At 40.5% G+C, this 18795-nt stretch overlaps 1 protein-coding gene across 4 annotated transcripts; it reads right to left on the bottom strand.

Annotated features, from left to right (window-relative positions):
- Window positions 1–3078: 3078 nt before the first annotated feature.
- anln (anillin, actin binding protein) lies at window positions 3079–17308 on the bottom strand. Of its 4 annotated transcripts, none has more exons than XM_053334194.1 (23): window positions 17154–17308; window positions 14711–14861; window positions 14197–14622; window positions 13495–13823; window positions 12497–12812; window positions 11347–11549; window positions 11153–11257; window positions 10959–11070; window positions 10467–10789; window positions 10234–10379; window positions 9989–10130; window positions 9752–9887; window positions 8989–9165; window positions 8442–8568; window positions 7914–7962; window positions 7047–7100; window positions 6674–6706; window positions 6259–6277; window positions 5735–5847; window positions 5086–5172; window positions 4867–4974; window positions 4522–4694; window positions 3079–4428 (listed from the first exon to the last, which is right to left on the bottom strand). In XM_053334194.1, exons 1-23 carry the CDS (start codon window positions 17169–17171, stop codon window positions 4314–4316), a joined length of 3462 nt encoding a protein of 1153 aa, XP_053190169.1. In that variant the 5' UTR covers window positions 17172–17308; the 3' UTR covers window positions 3079–4313. The 4 variants fall into 4 exon arrangements, with proteins under 4 accessions (XP_053190169.1, XP_053190170.1, XP_053190171.1 ...); XM_053334195.1 differs by having other exon boundaries at window positions 10467–10786; XM_053334196.1 differs by having other exon boundaries at window positions 12497–12809.
- Between the last annotated feature and the right edge of the window lie 1487 nt (window positions 17309–18795).

Genomic DNA, 18795 nt, shown 5'->3' with positions numbered 1-18795 from the left:
ATCAATACACCACAAGATAAGTGGTAAAGATTCAGTCCTCTGGGCCAAATCCAACAAAGGTTACCCAGAATTGAGGCACATTCCCCTGTCAGCATGCCAAACGCACTTATGAGATAGCATAAACGTTTAATGATCCCTGTTAGTAAAGATTTTAAATGAGGCAATGATGGCATGACTGAAGTGATCATATTTAACAGATGTTCTGGGGAAAATATTTTAATAGTTTGATCATTTGTGTTTGGCCTGTGGTTTCATCTCAGATCTTTTAATCCCTTTTATATCTGAGTGCATTATGAGGTCTGAGGGGTCTTGTTGAATTGCTATTAGCTTATGAATGCTAACTTTCCTTGGGGACACGGTTTCCCTCCAGAGGCCTTCTATTGTGCCTTCGGACACTGATTTCAGCCCACTGGAGCTGGGACTAGTAGTAAGTAAGTAACTACATCTTCCGTATAAAACAGAAGGACTTTACTAATATGACCAATTTAGTGGACCTGACCCTTTCTAGGGACATCAGCTATATCTAGCCCTTCTCCTTGAAATCTTTTTGATTTGACATTGCACTCGCTTCATCTGGACAACAACTGCTTGATGGTGCTAAGCCCTGATGACTTGCAAGGCTTGGTAAACCTGCAGTGCCTCACCGTTAACAACAACCAACTGGGATGCATCTATGTCAAGTCCTTTGAGGACCTGGACTCCTATAACAACCTGATGTCTCTACTGCCAGATGATCAACCTGCACTAGAAAGGCTGGCAAGACTGAACCTGATGTCTAACCAATGGCAGAATCTACCACCAGACCCCATCTTTGCCTGTACCCAAGACTCAGTGATCTGGGCCAGACGCTATACTCTCCAGTTGCCCCTGAACCTGGGTGGGAAGTTGCTCCACTGCAGCTGTTGCCGTGAAGACTTGAAAGAGATGACAACCTGAAGAGTTGAGCTTCCCCTTGTGCACTAAAGGGTTGTTACTTTTGGGACATAAAGGAGGGGGTGTTTGTGTGTCAGCCACCTGTTATTACTCAGCACACACAGAATACTGGTCTTGGACAGACAGTCAGCTAGCCTAACTTGCAAAGCTCTGGAGATCCTTCCCCCACCATCCACTGAATGTCCCCTGATGATCAGCTGCTTGGCAACACCCCCCACCACGCATTTTACAGCAAACCCTAACCTAGACCATCATCACCTCTAAGGACCAAGACAACTTTACCTACTTTGCCACTAATGTGGCTGGAGGAGGCCACTGCCTTCATGGCCGTTGGCAATCCTCTAGTTTCCCCACCTTAACAATAGCACCGAGCAGCCAGTGCAACCCAAGTTCCACCTCTCTGACATCACAGGAAACACCAGGATCAGCAGGGGTTAAATGTATCAGCAGACATGAAAAGGGTCATGGGTGAAAAAGGTGAGAAGGATACGACCCCTCTAGGGAGGTTAGGGCTTGAAATCATCAATCTGCATTTTGAGAGGAAATTCAAGCAGAACTACAACCCGACCCCGACGGACGGAGGACAGTACAGTTTGATGAAAGTGCAAAGATTAAAAGAAACATGTTCAATGTAAATTTCTGCTTGAAAACCACATCTTTATCCCATTTATATGGAAATGGTTAAATACACACACACACACACACACACACACACACCAATACAACAGACAACTAGTTTACTAGTGCACAAGTGTGGATGTAGTAGTTGTTGGAAACTCCTGTACTTGCACAGGATTCACACTGACTGATAAATTCAACACCAGACTCTCAGCACATGCAGTGAATGTGTGTGTGTGTGTGTGTGTGTGTGTGTGTGTGTGTGTGTGTGTGTGTGTATTATCAAAACAGTCTACACTCAGATATGCAGAAACACTTCAAAGAATAGCAAACAACCTGTTTTTAGAATCTCCACAATATCAAACATCCCAACAACAAATGTTTTCAGAGTCAAAAAAAAAACACAATGCACATTAACCACACACACACACACATTGGAGTAGTTCCCGTATGCAATGACCTTTCTCCTAGCAAACTCCTCCACAACATCTCTAAAGTCCAGGTCTCTGACAGGTTCAGACTCTATTTCCCGTAATGATAAAAGGACTTCAGGCTCATTTTTGATTCTCCCCAAATGAGAAAATGAGCGCTCCCCCTCATAGTTTGTCACCAGCAACGTAAGGAACATCCTCAAAGCCACATAAACATTACGGACGACTAACTGCACTGGCCAAACTTCAATCTGGTTTTCAGCATGTTTGAGGGTGACTTGTCTGTTTCAGCCAACATGAAGGATCGGAACTGCAGACACGTAAAACACGCTGTTCCGCCTACGGGACGGACCGGAAGTTGGGAGGTAGCCACAAGTTCTTCTGAATGTTTTAAACACCAACCTTTAAACATATATATTCATGCCGTACATTGTTGGAAAGCTTAGATTGTCCTGATTCATTCAAGACCACTCACGACTTATATGGTTGCTCACAGCCGTAATAGTATTAGCGGTTAGCTCGGCTAGCCACTTAGCTAAAGTAAGAAAAGCTATAATGCTACATACCTTCAAAGTCTTCCCTTTATCCACAACGATCATCTTATGACTCAGGACTTTCTGTACAGCTCGCCAAATATCCATTCTTGTGAAATATGAAATCCGTTCCCATAAAACCGGAATACTTTCCTCAATTTGTCCATGTATTTAGTCCAACACTTAACGTATTAACACACATAACAAACCATATACGGTCCGTTTACGTCATTTCCTGACTCCTGCGTGCATCTGTGGGACACGTGACTGTTTCATACGACACCACACACACCAGCCAATCAGTGCTTAGGATGAGGCAGCACATGTCTCCAAAGCCAATGAGGACATGTGACCGACGACAAAGTGGGTGACTATAGGTGCGTGTATTAATCGTCTATCTATGGTATTAATCAGGTCTACTCACATAAAAAAAAACACCAAGTGACGGAGGCCACTTAAAGCTATATCTCATAGCTTTAAAACAATTATAGATTCCATTTAATTTTTAATTTCAATAAAATGACAAAAGAAAGACAGAAGCATTACTCATTTTTTTGGTCAAAGCAGGCATTTATTAAAGTCTCATTGATCCACAAATACCTGACAAACTGAAAACTGTTGTATGCGATGAAAGCACTTATATCTTAAACTGTCTTATATGCTTCATAATGAAAATGGATGTAAAAGATATTCAGAAAGAAGAAAGTGTAATTTTGGAAGTGTGTGTTCATGGTGAAAAAGCTTTATCTTTTACTTTGATACAAGTTACAATTTTACAGTCTGAAAAAACATTTACCAAGACGGGTATTCTTGAGCACTCCCTCACTAAAATATATAGTCTAAGATGTTCTGAAAAAGCAAATATGATATTGAAGCAAAGCGGCTTCCATTGTGAGAAGCCATTTTTCTTCCAACGTCAGGAACATCCGATATGGCCTGGAGTCTGACCGATATCTTAGAGCTGAAGAAGTACCGTAATAACAAATTCTGTAATGATGTTTGCAGTAATTTACAGTGTTGCTATAACAGTTTTTCCATCAGAGCACTGACAAGTTTATTTTTATGTGGCAAAATGTCCCACTTTGTACATATGCTGGTCAATATACAATTACAACATTTTTAAAACTCTGTATATCAGCTACTAAACTCTAGTATCATTTGGGCTGTATTATGGAGTATGTAGCAGTTAGCCAAAAGTTCAACATTGAAAAAATTACTTAAACAACAAATAAAAACAAATATATGTCCAAAGCTGTTGTATCAAAACCTGTGCATGGCACTGACAAAAAACCATGCCAATAGTTGTAAAATCTTATATATATATAAAGTAAAAACTTACCAAAAGTATCAGTACTGTTCTGTGCTATCATGCTTGATAAAATGTAGAGCATTCATTCAGTGATAAAACTGTGTTGCCTCAAATTAGTATTCATCTATACTTTAGACATATTGGTTTCAGCATTGGAACCAAATAATTTAAAGCCATGCATTCTGTGGCAAGCACACTAAATATCAGTATTAACATAAAAAATGTGGCAATCCATGTTTACTCATGTATAAAATATAGTGCCAGGACCCCAGCCCTGCGCAAAATACTGAACTGAAATGTTTCAAATGTATGGCTTTATTAACTTTCCTCAGATCTATAACTTATGTGTTTGATTACTTATTGTCCTGTGAAATATCCACAAGCAAATTATTTAACAATTCTCATACTATATTGCACTTTGTGATTGCATTAGTCTCTGGTATCGGAAGTCCAAAAGAGAGAAGGGCTTCTTGTGACAGAGTGTGGTGATTACAATGGCCTGTAACAGGCATCTGGTTGCCACATACGCAGATCCACCACGATCTGGTTCAATTTCTTCATCCACAAATTCCTCTCGTCCTTAGTGTCAGCACTCAGCCAGTTTCTGCACAGAGGAAACAACCAATGACAATCAGTGATATAAGGCCATGTGAGGATGTTCCATTAATGTGTGTAGATATTAATAGTAGCTACTTACTTGGTGACACACATGGTATTCTGGCACTGACTGACTAGTGTCTCTTTGTCGTCCTCTCTTTGTGGTCTGACTGTGATGAGCTCAAATGTGTTTGGTCGGGCGCAAAACTCTCTGTTGGCTGGTTCCACCTTCTTACTGGTGCAGTTGGCCAGGTTGATGCACCCAATGGGCTTCTAAATAAAACCAAAGAGAAACAGAAAGGTAAACACAGACTTGAAGGAACACCAAGAGTCAACCTCTGTTACGATTATTAGGACTTTATGTGGTATTTATATTTCCTGTGTAACAATTATTTTGATGCAGTGCAGAGTATCTTTCAGATTTCTTTAAACAAAAAAGGGTTACCTTTCTCTTCTCATCATCTGGGTAAGTCCAGTAGGAGATGTAGTATCCTGATAAGACGCACCACCTCCTGTGCCAGGCGCCAAATCCACTTACATCTTCAAACATCGTCTGGAGAGAAAAAGACAGTCTTAAAGATATTTGTGTTGAAAGGAGCATCAGCAAACCAAGATTGTTTTAGTATCTGTTCATCTGTAAGTGATTTGATCTGCTTTCACTCACCAGGAAGCCTCTCTCCTCCACCTTGGAGCCGACTTCACACTGCATCTTGAGGTAGATGTGGCCCTCCAGAGGGCACAAGAATGGCACCTTGAACCCAAAGAGTAGACAGTTAACAGAAAACCTGGGACATCACGGCATCAACAATTCAGAAATATATTAGTTACAAGTTAAAGAAGAACACAAAAAGGTTACAATCCAAACTTCTCTCAAAATGGTTAAAAGTAGTTAAAAGAATGTGATAAACACACAGTGATAAAAACAGAAATGAAGCTTAAGTTAGTGCAACAGTATTAGAGCGTGTTCACCCTTGCCAACAAGAACAGAACAGACAATAGCACAAGCAGTAACCTTGTTATGAAACATGCCACTGAGTAGTTCTAGCTCACTTCCTTCATATGCGATCTAAAAGAAAGATATCAAGGCAGGTGAGTGAGAGCACATGCAGAACATACTGTCCTGTGAGTCTCTGTAAATGCTGCACACACACATTCTGTATATGAGAGCTATCTGTTGGTATCACACATGTATAGTAGTATAGACTGCAGATAGAGGCCAGCCATATTTGAAATGTAGAACAAATGAGACTCAAAGAATAAAAATCAAGAGTTCTTAAAGTAAAAATGACAACAACAAAAAAAGCATACAATACCTTCTCCAGAGGAAATTTGTTTTTCCCAATGGAAGATAGAGTGAGCTTGTGAGATCCGACCTGGACAAAGTGACTGGTGCGAATAGCGTTGGGGCCTCCTGGACTGGCCACAACTACACACAGAGAGAATTTCACACATAAAGATTAGTTTATTTGCCATAAGAAGTATGACTCAGCATGTGAATACAATAATATGATGTTCTATCTGACAATAAACATCTATTATCAGCAGGTATCTTGGCTTGAGCTGACAGGCCCATTTTTAGCAGAAAGCTGGTGTTACACGCTGGACAAGAAATCCGCTATCGGTGTTGCATTGTGGGAAATGTACAATACAATACAATACAGCACTTTTGGGTGATGGTTTATCTATACTTGGCAATCAAAGTTAGGATATTGTGGCCTCTGCTGCAACTTGTTTGCTGTCACTACTGTTGCATTCAGTGAACTAGATGCAAACGTCTTGTCACATTTAACTCAGTAGTGCAAAGTTTTGTTTAGAAGGATGTTATAGTTTGACATACCTGGTGTTTGGCCACTTTTCTGCAAAACAAAAGATAAAGGGGACAAATTAAAACATTCATTTCAGACAAATTATAAATCAAAGTTAGGGAGTGCACAGAAATGATAAGGGGGGAGGTTATGTATATTTTCTTTGTGCTGAAAGGAGAAAAGCAATACTATGTTTAACCTCATTTTGGCAAATACTAATGTGTGATTTGGACTATGTAAAGAATACTGGCCTTTAACATATTAAGCTTGAAATCAAGGTTGGGTTAGTTAAGGGGAAGTGTGCTTCATTGTTTTGTTCTAAGTCACATTGTAATAAACACATAAGCTTCAGCCCCCTCCTCACTCCAATAATTAGCACACAGCACCTAACATTGTGACATGGTTTTCCAGAGAAAAATAGCAGTGTAAAAACATTGAAAGACTTACTGTAATGGCGAGGAATCTCTTTGGAGTGATAGCCTGAAAATAAGGAAAATCATGTATTTATGCTTCATAAAGGGAAAGTGTAAGGAGCAATCCAATCGGCCTGAGTTTATACCGTATGATGTTGAGCAGTTAACAATGTAATAAACACCTGAAGCTGTGTAGAGAAACAGTAGTGACATTCTGTAAAGTCTGTCTGCTCTGTGTTCACCCACCAACAAAGTGAGAGATACAAAAAGTGTTCATACCGACATACACAAAAACTGGGCCTCATGAACCTGCCTCCAGATCATCTGGACACACACACGCTTTATTAAGGGTCATGAACTGGTGATGTCTTTTACACTTGGTTGAAACCAAAAAAGTGAGAATTTACCTTTGACTTGTTGGGTTTCTTCTTCTTGTCATTGCAGATCTCACGCTTCTGCACCTATGGGTGTCATTAGACCACGCATGAGATTAGAATGAATGACTGATTAACAATGGAAACATAAAATGATAGAATCATGCAGCTCTTCTAGACTTTTGAAACACGACTGGACTGAATGGATCAAATTCTGATAGTGAAATGAGTCATTTCAGGGGGGATGTGATGCTAAAAATAAATGCATATGCTGATTAACAAACATCTTTCATATCATAAGTCTATGGGAAACGGTCTTTTTGGGCTGCTGTGTCAAATTGGCTTGAAAGCCGAGCTCTGTTCCTGTATCCAGTTCTATTTCTATATCTGTGGTCACTATGCTGTGGTCTCTAGCAATGTCCCACCCACAGCACTATCTATAATGGCCTATCAGCACTGAAAGCTGTGCATGCAGAGAAGCATCTGCAGACTGGAGCTGTGTTTGGAAGGTAAACACCTAATTAAACATAGTGATATTTAACACCAAAATAATTCCCACATCTGTACAAGCAATATGTTTCATGTGTGTTTGAGAACACTGCAGATGACATAAGAGATGGAAATGTTTGGACACACCTTCCCATGAATGAGAACGCATGTCCAGACTTTTGACTGGTGTTGTATGTTAACTCCTGTATGTATTTATATGGGACTTCAGTTTATGACAATTAAAGAATCATAAAATATATCTCAGGAGAAATTATATTTTATAGGCTTGGGAAAACTGAACTTGTAGTCAAGATCAGAAATCAAAGGAAATTGTTGCCTGAGAGAACAGTGGTACTGTTTGTGTCTTCAGAAGTACGCACATTATTATGTCTGTATCTGTAAAACACTCACCAGGCAATACACTTCAATGTCTATGGCAAAGTCACTGGAGACATCAGTTCTGAAAATAAAAAGGGAAAGACATGCTTCAATATCAAAAGGAAACTTCAGCATTTTTCAATCTGTTTTCTCTCATCATAACCTGTATTGAATCTGTTATGTTCTGTCAAGTATCAGGGTTCACCTTCCTCCCTGTATAGTGCTGACTAGAGCCTGACCCATATACCAGTCAGCTGATATCATCCAGTACTGAACTATCACAAATATATTGTTGTCACTTGCAGCTACATGATGATTATCGGCCAAAATATCAATATTAGAATTTTATTACTCCCTAATATTGATATTCATATTGATATAACATTTTGTATCAGTCACATAGTATTGACTAATGATCAACTAACCAAACTAAACTGCATCATAACAAAGATGGACAATGACTAAATTACAGCCCAATGGCAATCACAGTAATAATCAAACACCCATGTAAGAGGATGTGTGTGTGTGTGTGTGTGTGTGTGTGTGTGTGTGTGTGCCTACATGGTGAACTTGGTAGGGAAGGTGAGTGTGTCTCCACTGAGGCCGCGGTGTGTGCTCGCTAACGGAGTGGCCACAGTGTTCTCTGCTCCAGCCCGAATCATGATGAAGAAGGAATGTTTGGTGGACTCTGAAATCATCAAAATACACAATATTTATAACCATCGGTTTAATAAATATTCTTTTCTATTTCATCATCTTTCACTGAGAATGTGAAGCATGAATAAATCCAGCTAGAGCTGCGTCAAAAGTCTACTGTCAGGACTAAGACTGACTCTAAATACAGCTGCTAAAACTAACACTGCAGTGAGACTAAGACTTGAGTTAGAGAAGCTTTAGTTAGCATTGCTTTGAAGTGCTTACCATTAATTTAAATAGCAGTAAGTAGTGAGGACTAATGTGAAAAGAAAATACTGAGTGAGTTTAATCAAGATTGCTTAAAAGGCATCTAGAGTTATGAGCAAATATGTGATAGGCCACACGCACTTACACTAATCAATATGGCTCCTCAGCTTTAACTTAAACTGCAGTTCAATTTTAATTTGAGTACCTGGCTTGTTGGCAGTGGAGCAAACAAAGTCTGCCTTGAGAGGCAGGCGTAGCTCCTGCAGGGTGATGGAGCCCTTGGAAGCAGAGGCTTCTGGAGCAGCGGGGGTCTTTTTCTGGCCTGCAGGACCCTCTCCTTTCAGACGGTCCAGCTCTGACTTCAGTGCCTCCCTCCTCTCCGCTGAGGGAGTGAAAAAGGAAACAAAGTCAGAGGAGTGATGAAAATCCTGAACACAGGGGCGTTAAAATGTGCAGTGATGATCTGTAGTGATAATATTATTATTGTAGCTTGATGAAGATGAGTGACCATGATGAAAGACTGTTTTACACCCTAGAAGAAGCAGCTTGTATGTATTAGCACTTTGAGTAACAGCACTTTGTTACAATTGGCTTATTTATTTTGTTTAATATCAATTAAACTATATTTTATATTTTTCTTTGTGACTTTGGTCAACTCTCGTTATATTTAAATGTGCTTTCTAAATACATCTGACTGGACTAATCCTCAGACTCAACCAATGTTAAGGCAATTTTTAAAAATCAGATCTGACACAGCTCCCACTGAAGACACAAAAATGCTTACAGTACTTGTTTCACCTAACAGTAGTACTCCTTAACAGTTCTAACTACAAGACCCCAAAATGAAAAAGGTTCCTAAGCTTTAAATTTGAATAAAGAAAAAAAAGGAAATACAACAATCACAAGGAGAGCTAAAAATAAAGCTAAATCACTTCTAAAGTATTGGTCTACTGACTGGATAAACTCACTTGCTATGAGCAGCAGTCTCTCAGCCTCAGCCTCCACCTGTGATCCCTTGCCGTGCTCTTCATCTGTGCAGCAGTTGAGTGCCTGACTGGCCTGGTGGATCACTGTCTGCTGCAGGTTCATCTCATTGGCCAGAATCTACACACACATACAACAGAGAGTAACCTTCACTGTGCTGTTCACTGGAAACTCAAAACTGTGAGCACGCATGATTGGAATCGCAAATATTGTTTCCGAACCTTCATCTTCTGTTTGATGCTGAACAGACTGGAGCCTTGTGGTTCCTCTGCTCTGTGAGAAACATCCTCTTTTCTCACGATCACCTGTTTGATACTGGGTCTCTCAGTCTCCTTCACTCTGGTGGATCTGTATGCATCAATGCTGGTATACAAAAGAAAAATATACATATTATAATGCAATTTAAATGAGACAAAGTAGATTTGAATAACTTGAGTACATCTGAGTATTACATGGGAGCTGTTACCTGTAAGGCAGTTTATGGTCCTCTCCTAAAGCCTCAACACTGTCAACAGAGGCGGTGCGTATCATGTTGGTTCTCTGGAACTTTCCAGGTTTGGAGACATTGTCTGGAGTGTTCTTCACAATGAATGAGCTAGCTGGAGTTGATGTCTGTACGAAGATATGAAGAGAATGTTTGTAAAGCTGGAAATTGCTACACATGGCAGTGAATTAGGTAAAGCTCATGTTGATACCTACCATCATTCTCCTCTCTGGACTCTTCACCACAGAAGCAACAGTCTCCACCAGAGGAGTGAGGATGGACATGGAGGAGATATTCAAGGCATCTTCCTCCTCTTCGTCGTCATCTTCGTCGTCGCTCTGCTCCAGGACTCCGTCGAACAGCTCGTTGATAACGGCCGAGTTGATGGACTGATCGACACTCATCTCGATCTCCTTGACGACCTCTTTCTCCTCTTCTTCTTTTTGGGTTTCATCTGTTGCTTTCTTTTCTGTGGGGGCCGCCACTCTCAGAGGGCTGGATGTGGAGGCTGGAGGTGACAGCACCAACCCATGACCTGCTAATTCACATCAACTGTGTAAGAAACCTCCATCCAACCTCCACCATACAATTTAACTCTTTTCCAAGTTAAGAGATATATGAACTTAAATGGATGAAAGAACAACTAATAATGTTAATACCTGATCAGTTAAATTCACCAATCACCAGTCTGAGATGTTATGTATTACCTGGAGGGGCGCACTTGATGGGTGTATCAGTACTGTCACTAGAGGGTGCTGTGGGTTCATCCAGTCGCTCACATGGGGCAACTTCCTCCTCCACAGGCTTGTCCAGCTGTTCCTAAAGAGCATAATATTTGGTAAGTACTACATATTATGTGCTATGAATACTTCAGTATGTTGTGAGATGTCAAACAGCCAACCTTGATGTCTGTGATTTTCTTGCTTTCTGCTGCTTCATCGTTTTTCCACGTATTGTTGCCCTTCTGGAAACGACTGCGAATCTGAGCCAGTTCGGACTCACGCTCCTGAAAAAAGTGATTTTTTTTTTTTAATGAATGGTTTTAAAATCACAACAATTACAATATATATTATAGTATGTGTAGCATGAACCCACCAGCTTCTGTTTCTGGGTGAGATCAGCAGTGGTGGTTTTTGCAGCTTGGGTAGCTTTGAGTCTCTCCTGCATCAGTCTGGTGTTTGGTGTGACTGATGGAGTCACAGTGGGGGTCTTTGCCTGGGGGGTGGCCCCTGCTGGGGAGCTGTGGTTTGATCGCTCCTGGCACCTCTCTCCAAACCGCTCCAAGAAAGACTTTACACCTAGAGAGAATCACAGGTAAAAAGCAATGATTAACATTGTCTTTCATATGTGTGAAGGACAGTGAATGCAACATCAAATGTGAATCAAATCTGTCTGCAGTATTACTGGATGATCAATACATGAAAAACTAGGTCTTACAAAACAAAAATGGATAAATGAGGATGATTATGTTTCCCCTCTAGGAAAAGTGTAGAAAATACTAAGATGGAAGAGCTCCATCCATCACTCCACATCCAATTTAAAAGGACCAGTGTGTAAGATTTATGGGGATCTATTGGCAGAAATGGAATATAATATTCTTGACTATGTATTAATTAGGGCTGTCGTCTCCTAGTCGATTGGTTGTCTGACCAAATTTGACAATAACCAGTGTTACTTTTCATAAAGGAGAATGCTACATTAATAATCTTCCAGGATTAATCCATTATATTCAGCGATGGGAGGGACAAACTACCTCTGAAAACAGCCCAGTCTAATGTACACTAATAGATTTTGAGTGTGAACACATCAGAATTGGCATATTCAATAGGTTTGGTCTAATAATCATTTTATAACTGCAGTAGTATCCCACGACAGCTTCAATGGATCTAGCATCTGACAGCAGCAGCAGTTACACCCAGAGGTGGATGTTAGGCTTCCTCTCTCATCAACAGTCGGCTCTGAGTCCGTTGTCATCATTTCAGTATAAAATAATTAGGTTAAAGATGATTTAGTATGTTGCTAATTCATTTTTTGCTAATTATTTATGTTTCATTAGGTTACCATGTAGAGCACACTCTGGCTGATTTAGTTAATCTAGAGATAATGTGTAGCCCCCCTGCAACCAATGGATTGGTTGAAAATTAGGTAGAATTTTAGTCAACCAAGATTTTTTTTTGATGCAACTAAATGCAACACACTGGTCCTTTAATAAAATGATACCAAAATAACCTGCTAGGTGACTTACTAGGAGCTCCAGGAGTGGCTCTTTCCTGTGGGACAGAGGGGCCAGCAATGGTGGGCTTTGCACGGAGTTCTGGCTTCTGAGGACTGGAGGGGTTGAGACCCCTGGACAGAGCCTGATTCTTCAGGGGGCTTTGAGGCACTGATGTTGTGCTGGAGGAGGGGGTTTTCAGGGGACTGGGTGGGTAGGCGGTTCTCTGGACGGAACTCTTCTGAGGACTTGGGACTGACTGAAGTGCTGGTCTGGCAGCAGGGGTTTCAGCCTTCTGAGGACTTGGGGGAACCACATGGCTTGACTTCACTGGAGAACACACTGCCTGCTGAAAAGTCATATGAAACCACATTAAAAAAAACAATGCAAGGTGAAACATGGTGGCCAGAAATTCAGACTTAATGCAAGGAAGTAAAATTAAAACTAAACGTTGCTGGTGTATTTGAGTTTAGTTTGTCTGATATATCCATGAGTTAAAAGCCTTATCAGACACCAAACCAGTGTTATAATGTTCTGGGTAGTTACAGAGAAGCTACAACCATTACATTTTCTGTTGGTAATCAATAGAAATACAGTATTCACATTTCAAAGTCATCTACCACACATATGTCATATGTGGGTCAGTCCCTGCAAGTTTAAAAAAGTATGAGTCATCCATCCCACTCAGTCATTTAGCAGGAAGGTGAGAATGGAACAAACATTAGTTCATTATAACTCTAATAAAAATGTGTAACAAGTCAATACATTCTGTGTTATAATTATCCATGCATGGTGTGTTCTTGTGACCAGAGCACAATGATTTATTATTGAGTGGTTAATGAATTGGAACATTTATTTGTGGCTGGCAGATGAGTTAATTTCCCACCCTGGACCAAAGTCATGCGTGTTATGGTTGGATTATAGGTGTATATTTAGTTATTAGAAAAAAGTTAAGATATCTCATAAAATACTAATCAGTCAGAAGTAAATCGGCTGTGTTCAAGTTTAATGCATTTTTAAAATAAGCCCACCTGTTTGGAGGTGATTGTGGTCTTGCTGCTTGTGGCTGAGCTGGCCGTCACATGACCTGCAGCACTTGGTTTAGTGCTGGCGGTCACGCTGGTGTCTCTGTTGGCGAACCTGGAAACAGATGGTGTAGCCGGCTTCTCTTGTGTCTGTTTGGGAATGTTGGCGTGGCTTAAGTCGTCCTCCCAGGATCCGATGGTGGCGGCGAGGTTGGCCAGCCTGCCTCTCCTCCCCACTGGACCTCCTGAGGACGCAGCGGGGACGGCGGCAGGTGGGACATCAGCTTGTCTATTCAACATGGGCAGTGGAGTGCTGTCTGGAACTTCAGAGGTGCCTAAAAAAAGGTAGAAATACGTATCATTTAGATCAGGACACACTATATATTAGTATCAGACTTTTGTATTCGTGACCCGTTCTGCTGCAACAACATACTGCACTTTCTTGGACACCTGACTCCTACAGGTTACCATAGCAACAATGGCTTGACTGAAGACTGAAACCTCTCAATCAATTCTGATTTAAAGAAATATGCATATAATTGAGCCAGAGGTTGTAGGTTTGTGTTCTAAGCTTTAAATGGACAATCATGACAAATGGTTAAATATACATGGACCAGACCAGCAATAGGAAACAATAATTACTTTCCCTTTTGTTTACACTTTAATCATGGATTGTGTCTTTAAAATACTGATACAAAGTATTCTTACCATCCCAAACCTTTCTCTGCTCAGCGAGTCTCTGAAAACGAGATTTCATGCCAGCAGTAGATGGAGTTGAATCTTCCACTGGTTCCTCCTTGTTCCTCTGTGGAGCTGGACTGGCAGACACCATCTCCACCTCCCTGCTATTCAGAGAAGGGGTGACTGACATCTTCTCTGGCTCTGGTTGGACAGTTTTCGGCTGCTCTGGCTGAGACTGGACAACAGGCCGGGTAGCGGTCTTCTCCAGGGAGGAGCTGGACCGGATGCTGGCGGGCCCCACTGGGGGTTTCTTGTTTGTGGGTGGATCTGGGTTGACAGAGGCTGCAGATCGGGTCATCGCTGGCTCCTGGTTCTCCTCGCTGGCCGTGGGCTGGAGATTTTCTCCTGAGCGACTGCGCTTGGAGGGGGAAGGCTTGGAGGACACCTGTGGGACTGAAACAGAGTGGAGGGAAAATATAAGCAAAGGCAAGCGAGCTGCTACTCAGTGATCAAACTGGCAGGGCAAGAAATGTGCTCATACCTTTATCAACAACTGGCTCACTGATCACACTGTTGGTGTCAGCCAGTGGCTCTCTGGGTCTTTTGACCATCTGTCTGTTTGCAGCGTTCGGTCTCTCTGCCATCTTCTTCTGCAGGTTTTCTCTGCGAGCGCGGGTCCGCTCCAGCAGTTTCTGGTTTGACAGAAGCAGTTATTCAGCAGTTATTCCACTAGCTGCTTTATACACATGTGCAATGTTTCAATGTGTCTCAAAAGTTGCCAAAGATTTGACAGTCTTTACATTTTGCATTAGTGATTTATACTAATAATACTTAGTTGCACAAAGGCAGAATATACAGAATGATATTATATTTAAATATGTTTTGTTTTCATCTCCTCTTTGGCAGATATGGCTCTTTGTAATGACATAAATGTGTTTTCTGATGAAGACTGCTACCACTGCAAAATTAATGTTTGTACATTTATAAAACGTTGCTCTTATGCATCCACATAAACCATATGACTCAGTTACAGCTACCTCTTTTAAGTCACTTAAGTGTTTTTTTTGTGAAGCCTTTAGTTTTCTTTGACTTGGTCTTTGAACACCCCAAGAAAGACCCAAACTAATGTGACATTGATGCATGTCAGTCTGTACAGTCAACCGTTTTATTGTGTGCACATCTTCATGGACATGAGCGGACAACAAAATGTACATCACATGAACCCGTGTGGACGATGCAAACATGAACTGCCATCGAGTCTGCCTCTCATCCTTTCTGACTCTGTGGCACGTCGGTTGCTTCTGAAGACTTAAATCCTTGATTACAGATCACCAATAAAAAAAGTTTCATCTAAATAAAAGACTCAGTCTAATCAGTCCTAAATCAGCTGCCCACGGGGAGTTTTAGGAAAGAATACTTCCACAAGAGGAAATGGTGCATTTGTTTGGATCTTCAGCTGCTGATTAATAAACATTTGGTGCTCTCGTGAGGATTTCCTGCAGTAGGGTTGTTTGTGGGATTTAGTCAAAATAAACTACAGCGTGTGTATATGTGTTCATGGTAATCAGCAGAAATCAATCTTTTAAAAAAGCTGATGAAAAGAAGTTTGTGATCAAATAATTTCTGTCTAATGAACCCTGAACTAAGTCCTCTCTTGTCAAACTTCCCCTACAGTGACGGGGAAATTTGCAAAACAGACACCACCCCCTCTACAACTTCTAACTGTATGAACAGTATCAGTCTAAAGTTTGGACACACTTTCTAATTCAAGTGAATGGGAAAACGTTTGACTGGTGCTGGACGTTTTTGGCACTGCAGCATATTTATAATGTATCTCTGGAAGTTGGAGTATACTCTGCTCCGAGCTTCATAATACTCTTGTTGATGTGAAGACTAACAGCCTGTGTCATTTTCAAAAAAAATCCAGTTAATCCAGTTAAGTGTTGTGTATCTGCTAATGCAAATAGGTGCAACAAGGCGTAGCACATATGAGCCACCTTTAACAACTAACATCATAGCTGAAGACACACAAAAACAGTCTTTCTCCACCCTAGATAAAAAGACCTCTGTTTGCTCGCCCTCTTTCCTTCCTCTTTTCTTTATTTGACATTCCCTTCCTTTGGCCTCAAACGCGTCCTGTCACACTATCTGATTTACAGCACTGTAAGTTAACTGTGCAAGCCTCAACACATTCCTGCAGCTGCACCACTTTTTCCAGACACTGTGGAAAAAACCTCAAGTCACTTTCAGCAGCATTCCTCAGTAATGAGCAACTCCTGCCCACAGTTACTGGATTCGAAATTTCAAATTAGTGACAAGAGTTGTGGTCACACAGATGTAAATCATGTGTAATGGTCTGAGATTGCAACAACAGTTAAGTGCATTAATGAAAAAAAGGAGAAATTAAAAGAGAAGTGGGTAAAGTGTTGGACTCTTTCCAGTGCTGACACATACCATTGCCTTAAATGGAGACTAAGCATTTGAATAACGTTATGCTACACTGGTTGACATGTGATCTGATTGAGAGAATGAACAAAACACGTTGATGAGTTATTATACAGTAACGTTAAAAGCAACTAGTATCCTGGTTAAGTTACGTTTAAAAACTGCTTAACGTTAACAACTTACGTGACATCTTCAAAATGACACTTGCAGACAGGAGACGTTTATAAGCTACATTATGCGTATTATTTTACATTTTTGCCAAATTTGTGATTGACAACTGATAAGACAAAGAAAAAACACGTGACATGTTTTCATTGGTCTTATTTTAATGTATTATCGTTACTATATAAGTATTGTGAAGGCAGTCTACGTTAAAAACCTTGGTGTCAGCCCGTAAGAAAACACGTATGTAACTATTCGTATTCATAACAGTAAAAAAAAAAAGAAAAAAAAAGTCAAAGTTAACGTTAGGTTAGCATTAGCAGTGAACGCAACTCACGTTATTTCGACTCAACCTTACGTTACGCTCATGGACTCACCTCGGTAAATGGATCCATTCCGGATATCTTCTCCCTATTCGAGCAATATTTTAATAACTGTGTATTTTAAAAGCCTAGTACACTACTGTGTGTACATAAACAGGACGCGTTGAGATAAGCTGAGCGACTCCCAGCCTCTCTTCTCTCTCCTCTGCTTCTCCTTTTCTCTTCACAAAACAACGTCTGTTCAAATTTGAATTTCAGCGCTGCGCCTACTACGCAAGTTCCAACTGCTCTCCCAGCGGCCGAGAGCCAATTAGAACGAAGTATACGGGTTTTACACATTCTCAGCCAATCACAGCCCGGAGTGTGTTGAAAAAAAGCTGTCAACAACAAGGCACCGCCCAGATCAGAGAGCATGCACTCACTTCCTATGAATCATGTCATCTGTGCAGTCATAAGCTCAAAATAAACGGCTGTAACGTACACGTACCTGACCTATTATGCAGATTTATGATAGAATAACGAAATCAGTGGGGATTAAAAATGGACACAACAGCACAGAACCATTGTCCAGAAACACTGAGCATCACTGGATTATAATTAAGAATAAACCCCATTGTGCAAAAAAACTTTTTCTAGGGGTTATAAACTGTGAACCTCTTATTAACACTTTTTCCCCTTACTTGATCACGCATTTACAGATTGAACACTTTGAGACAAATATTCTTCTGGTTTACTGAATTGGAAACTAGTTTGAGATTATTAGTTTCCAATTTAGGAATATATAATGAACAAAAGACCCATTATGATCATAATAAACTATAAATCTTTATTGCTTGGCTTCAGTTAATACATATATTGGCTAACACATTAATGTGAACATCTGTCATCATGTTTCATATTTGTACCATAAATAAAATGTAAGCGACAAAAAGCTGCAAGATTTGTAATTGTGTTTAATATCACGTTAATAATTTGTGGACACAACTTCAACTGTAAATGAGGCAATATACAGTGCAAAATGTTAAAGCAAATGTGTCAAATAAGATTTGCAATAGACAATTTGACAATAGATCAGTGTTTTCTATAGAAACATTATTATGTTAAAAAATGAAGAGTTTAGCAAGTGAAAGCTGAATATCAGTAGGCCTATAATGTATTCAATGTGCTAGTGCCAATGAAAACCTGTACTCTTGAAAACCATGCTACTATTGCAGTGTTTGCTGAATTATTTATTCTAAGCATATGTTGGTAGGTGAATGTGAACTGTGTATGAGAACATGTTTGTATGAGTGTGTGTACGATACATATCTAAAATATTAAAATATATATATATTGAGTTCCATTTTAGGCAGTGTACTGAATTTCATTGTGTATTTGTAACACATTGACAATAAGGTGCATTAAACCCAGGGGTGATTCTAGGATCAGACCTTTAGTATTGTGATACGGACTTCATTTCCCGTGAGCATCCGCGTATGCTGCGTAGTTTACATAGAAACCATGGCAACAGATCAGTCAGTGCGGAGCAGCATCGCAGCAGACAGCTCGGCTTCTCTCGTCAGTTTGGCTGTGGCTCAGTGTAGGCGGGACGTTTAATGTCAGCTCAGCTGTTAGCTAGAAAATGCTCCAAACTATATTCCTGCGTGTCCTGTGATGATAGAATCACTGCGGACAAGCTTCTGTCATCGCCGGGTCA

Source organism: Scomber japonicus, chromosome 15 (genome assembly GCF_027409825.1).
Source record: "Scomber japonicus isolate fScoJap1 chromosome 15, fScoJap1.pri, whole genome shotgun sequence".
In the NCBI taxonomy this organism is placed as follows: Eukaryota; Metazoa; Chordata; class Actinopteri; order Scombriformes; family Scombridae; genus Scomber; species Scomber japonicus.
This window is presented reverse-complemented; position numbering and strand designations above follow the sequence as displayed.

What these genes read in the sequence shown, in the direction of transcription:
- anln (XM_053334194.1), bottom strand. An exon ending in TGAGCCAGTTGTTGATAAAG is followed by an intron (nt 14,623 to 14,710) that starts GTATGAGCACAT and finishes ACTCTGTTTCAG; the next exon opens with TCCCACAGGTGTCCTCCAAG. An exon ending in AATACCATGTGTGTCACCAA is followed by an intron (nt 4,429 to 4,521) that starts GTAAGTAGCTAC and finishes TCCTCTGTGCAG; the next exon opens with AAACTGGCTGAGTGCTGACA.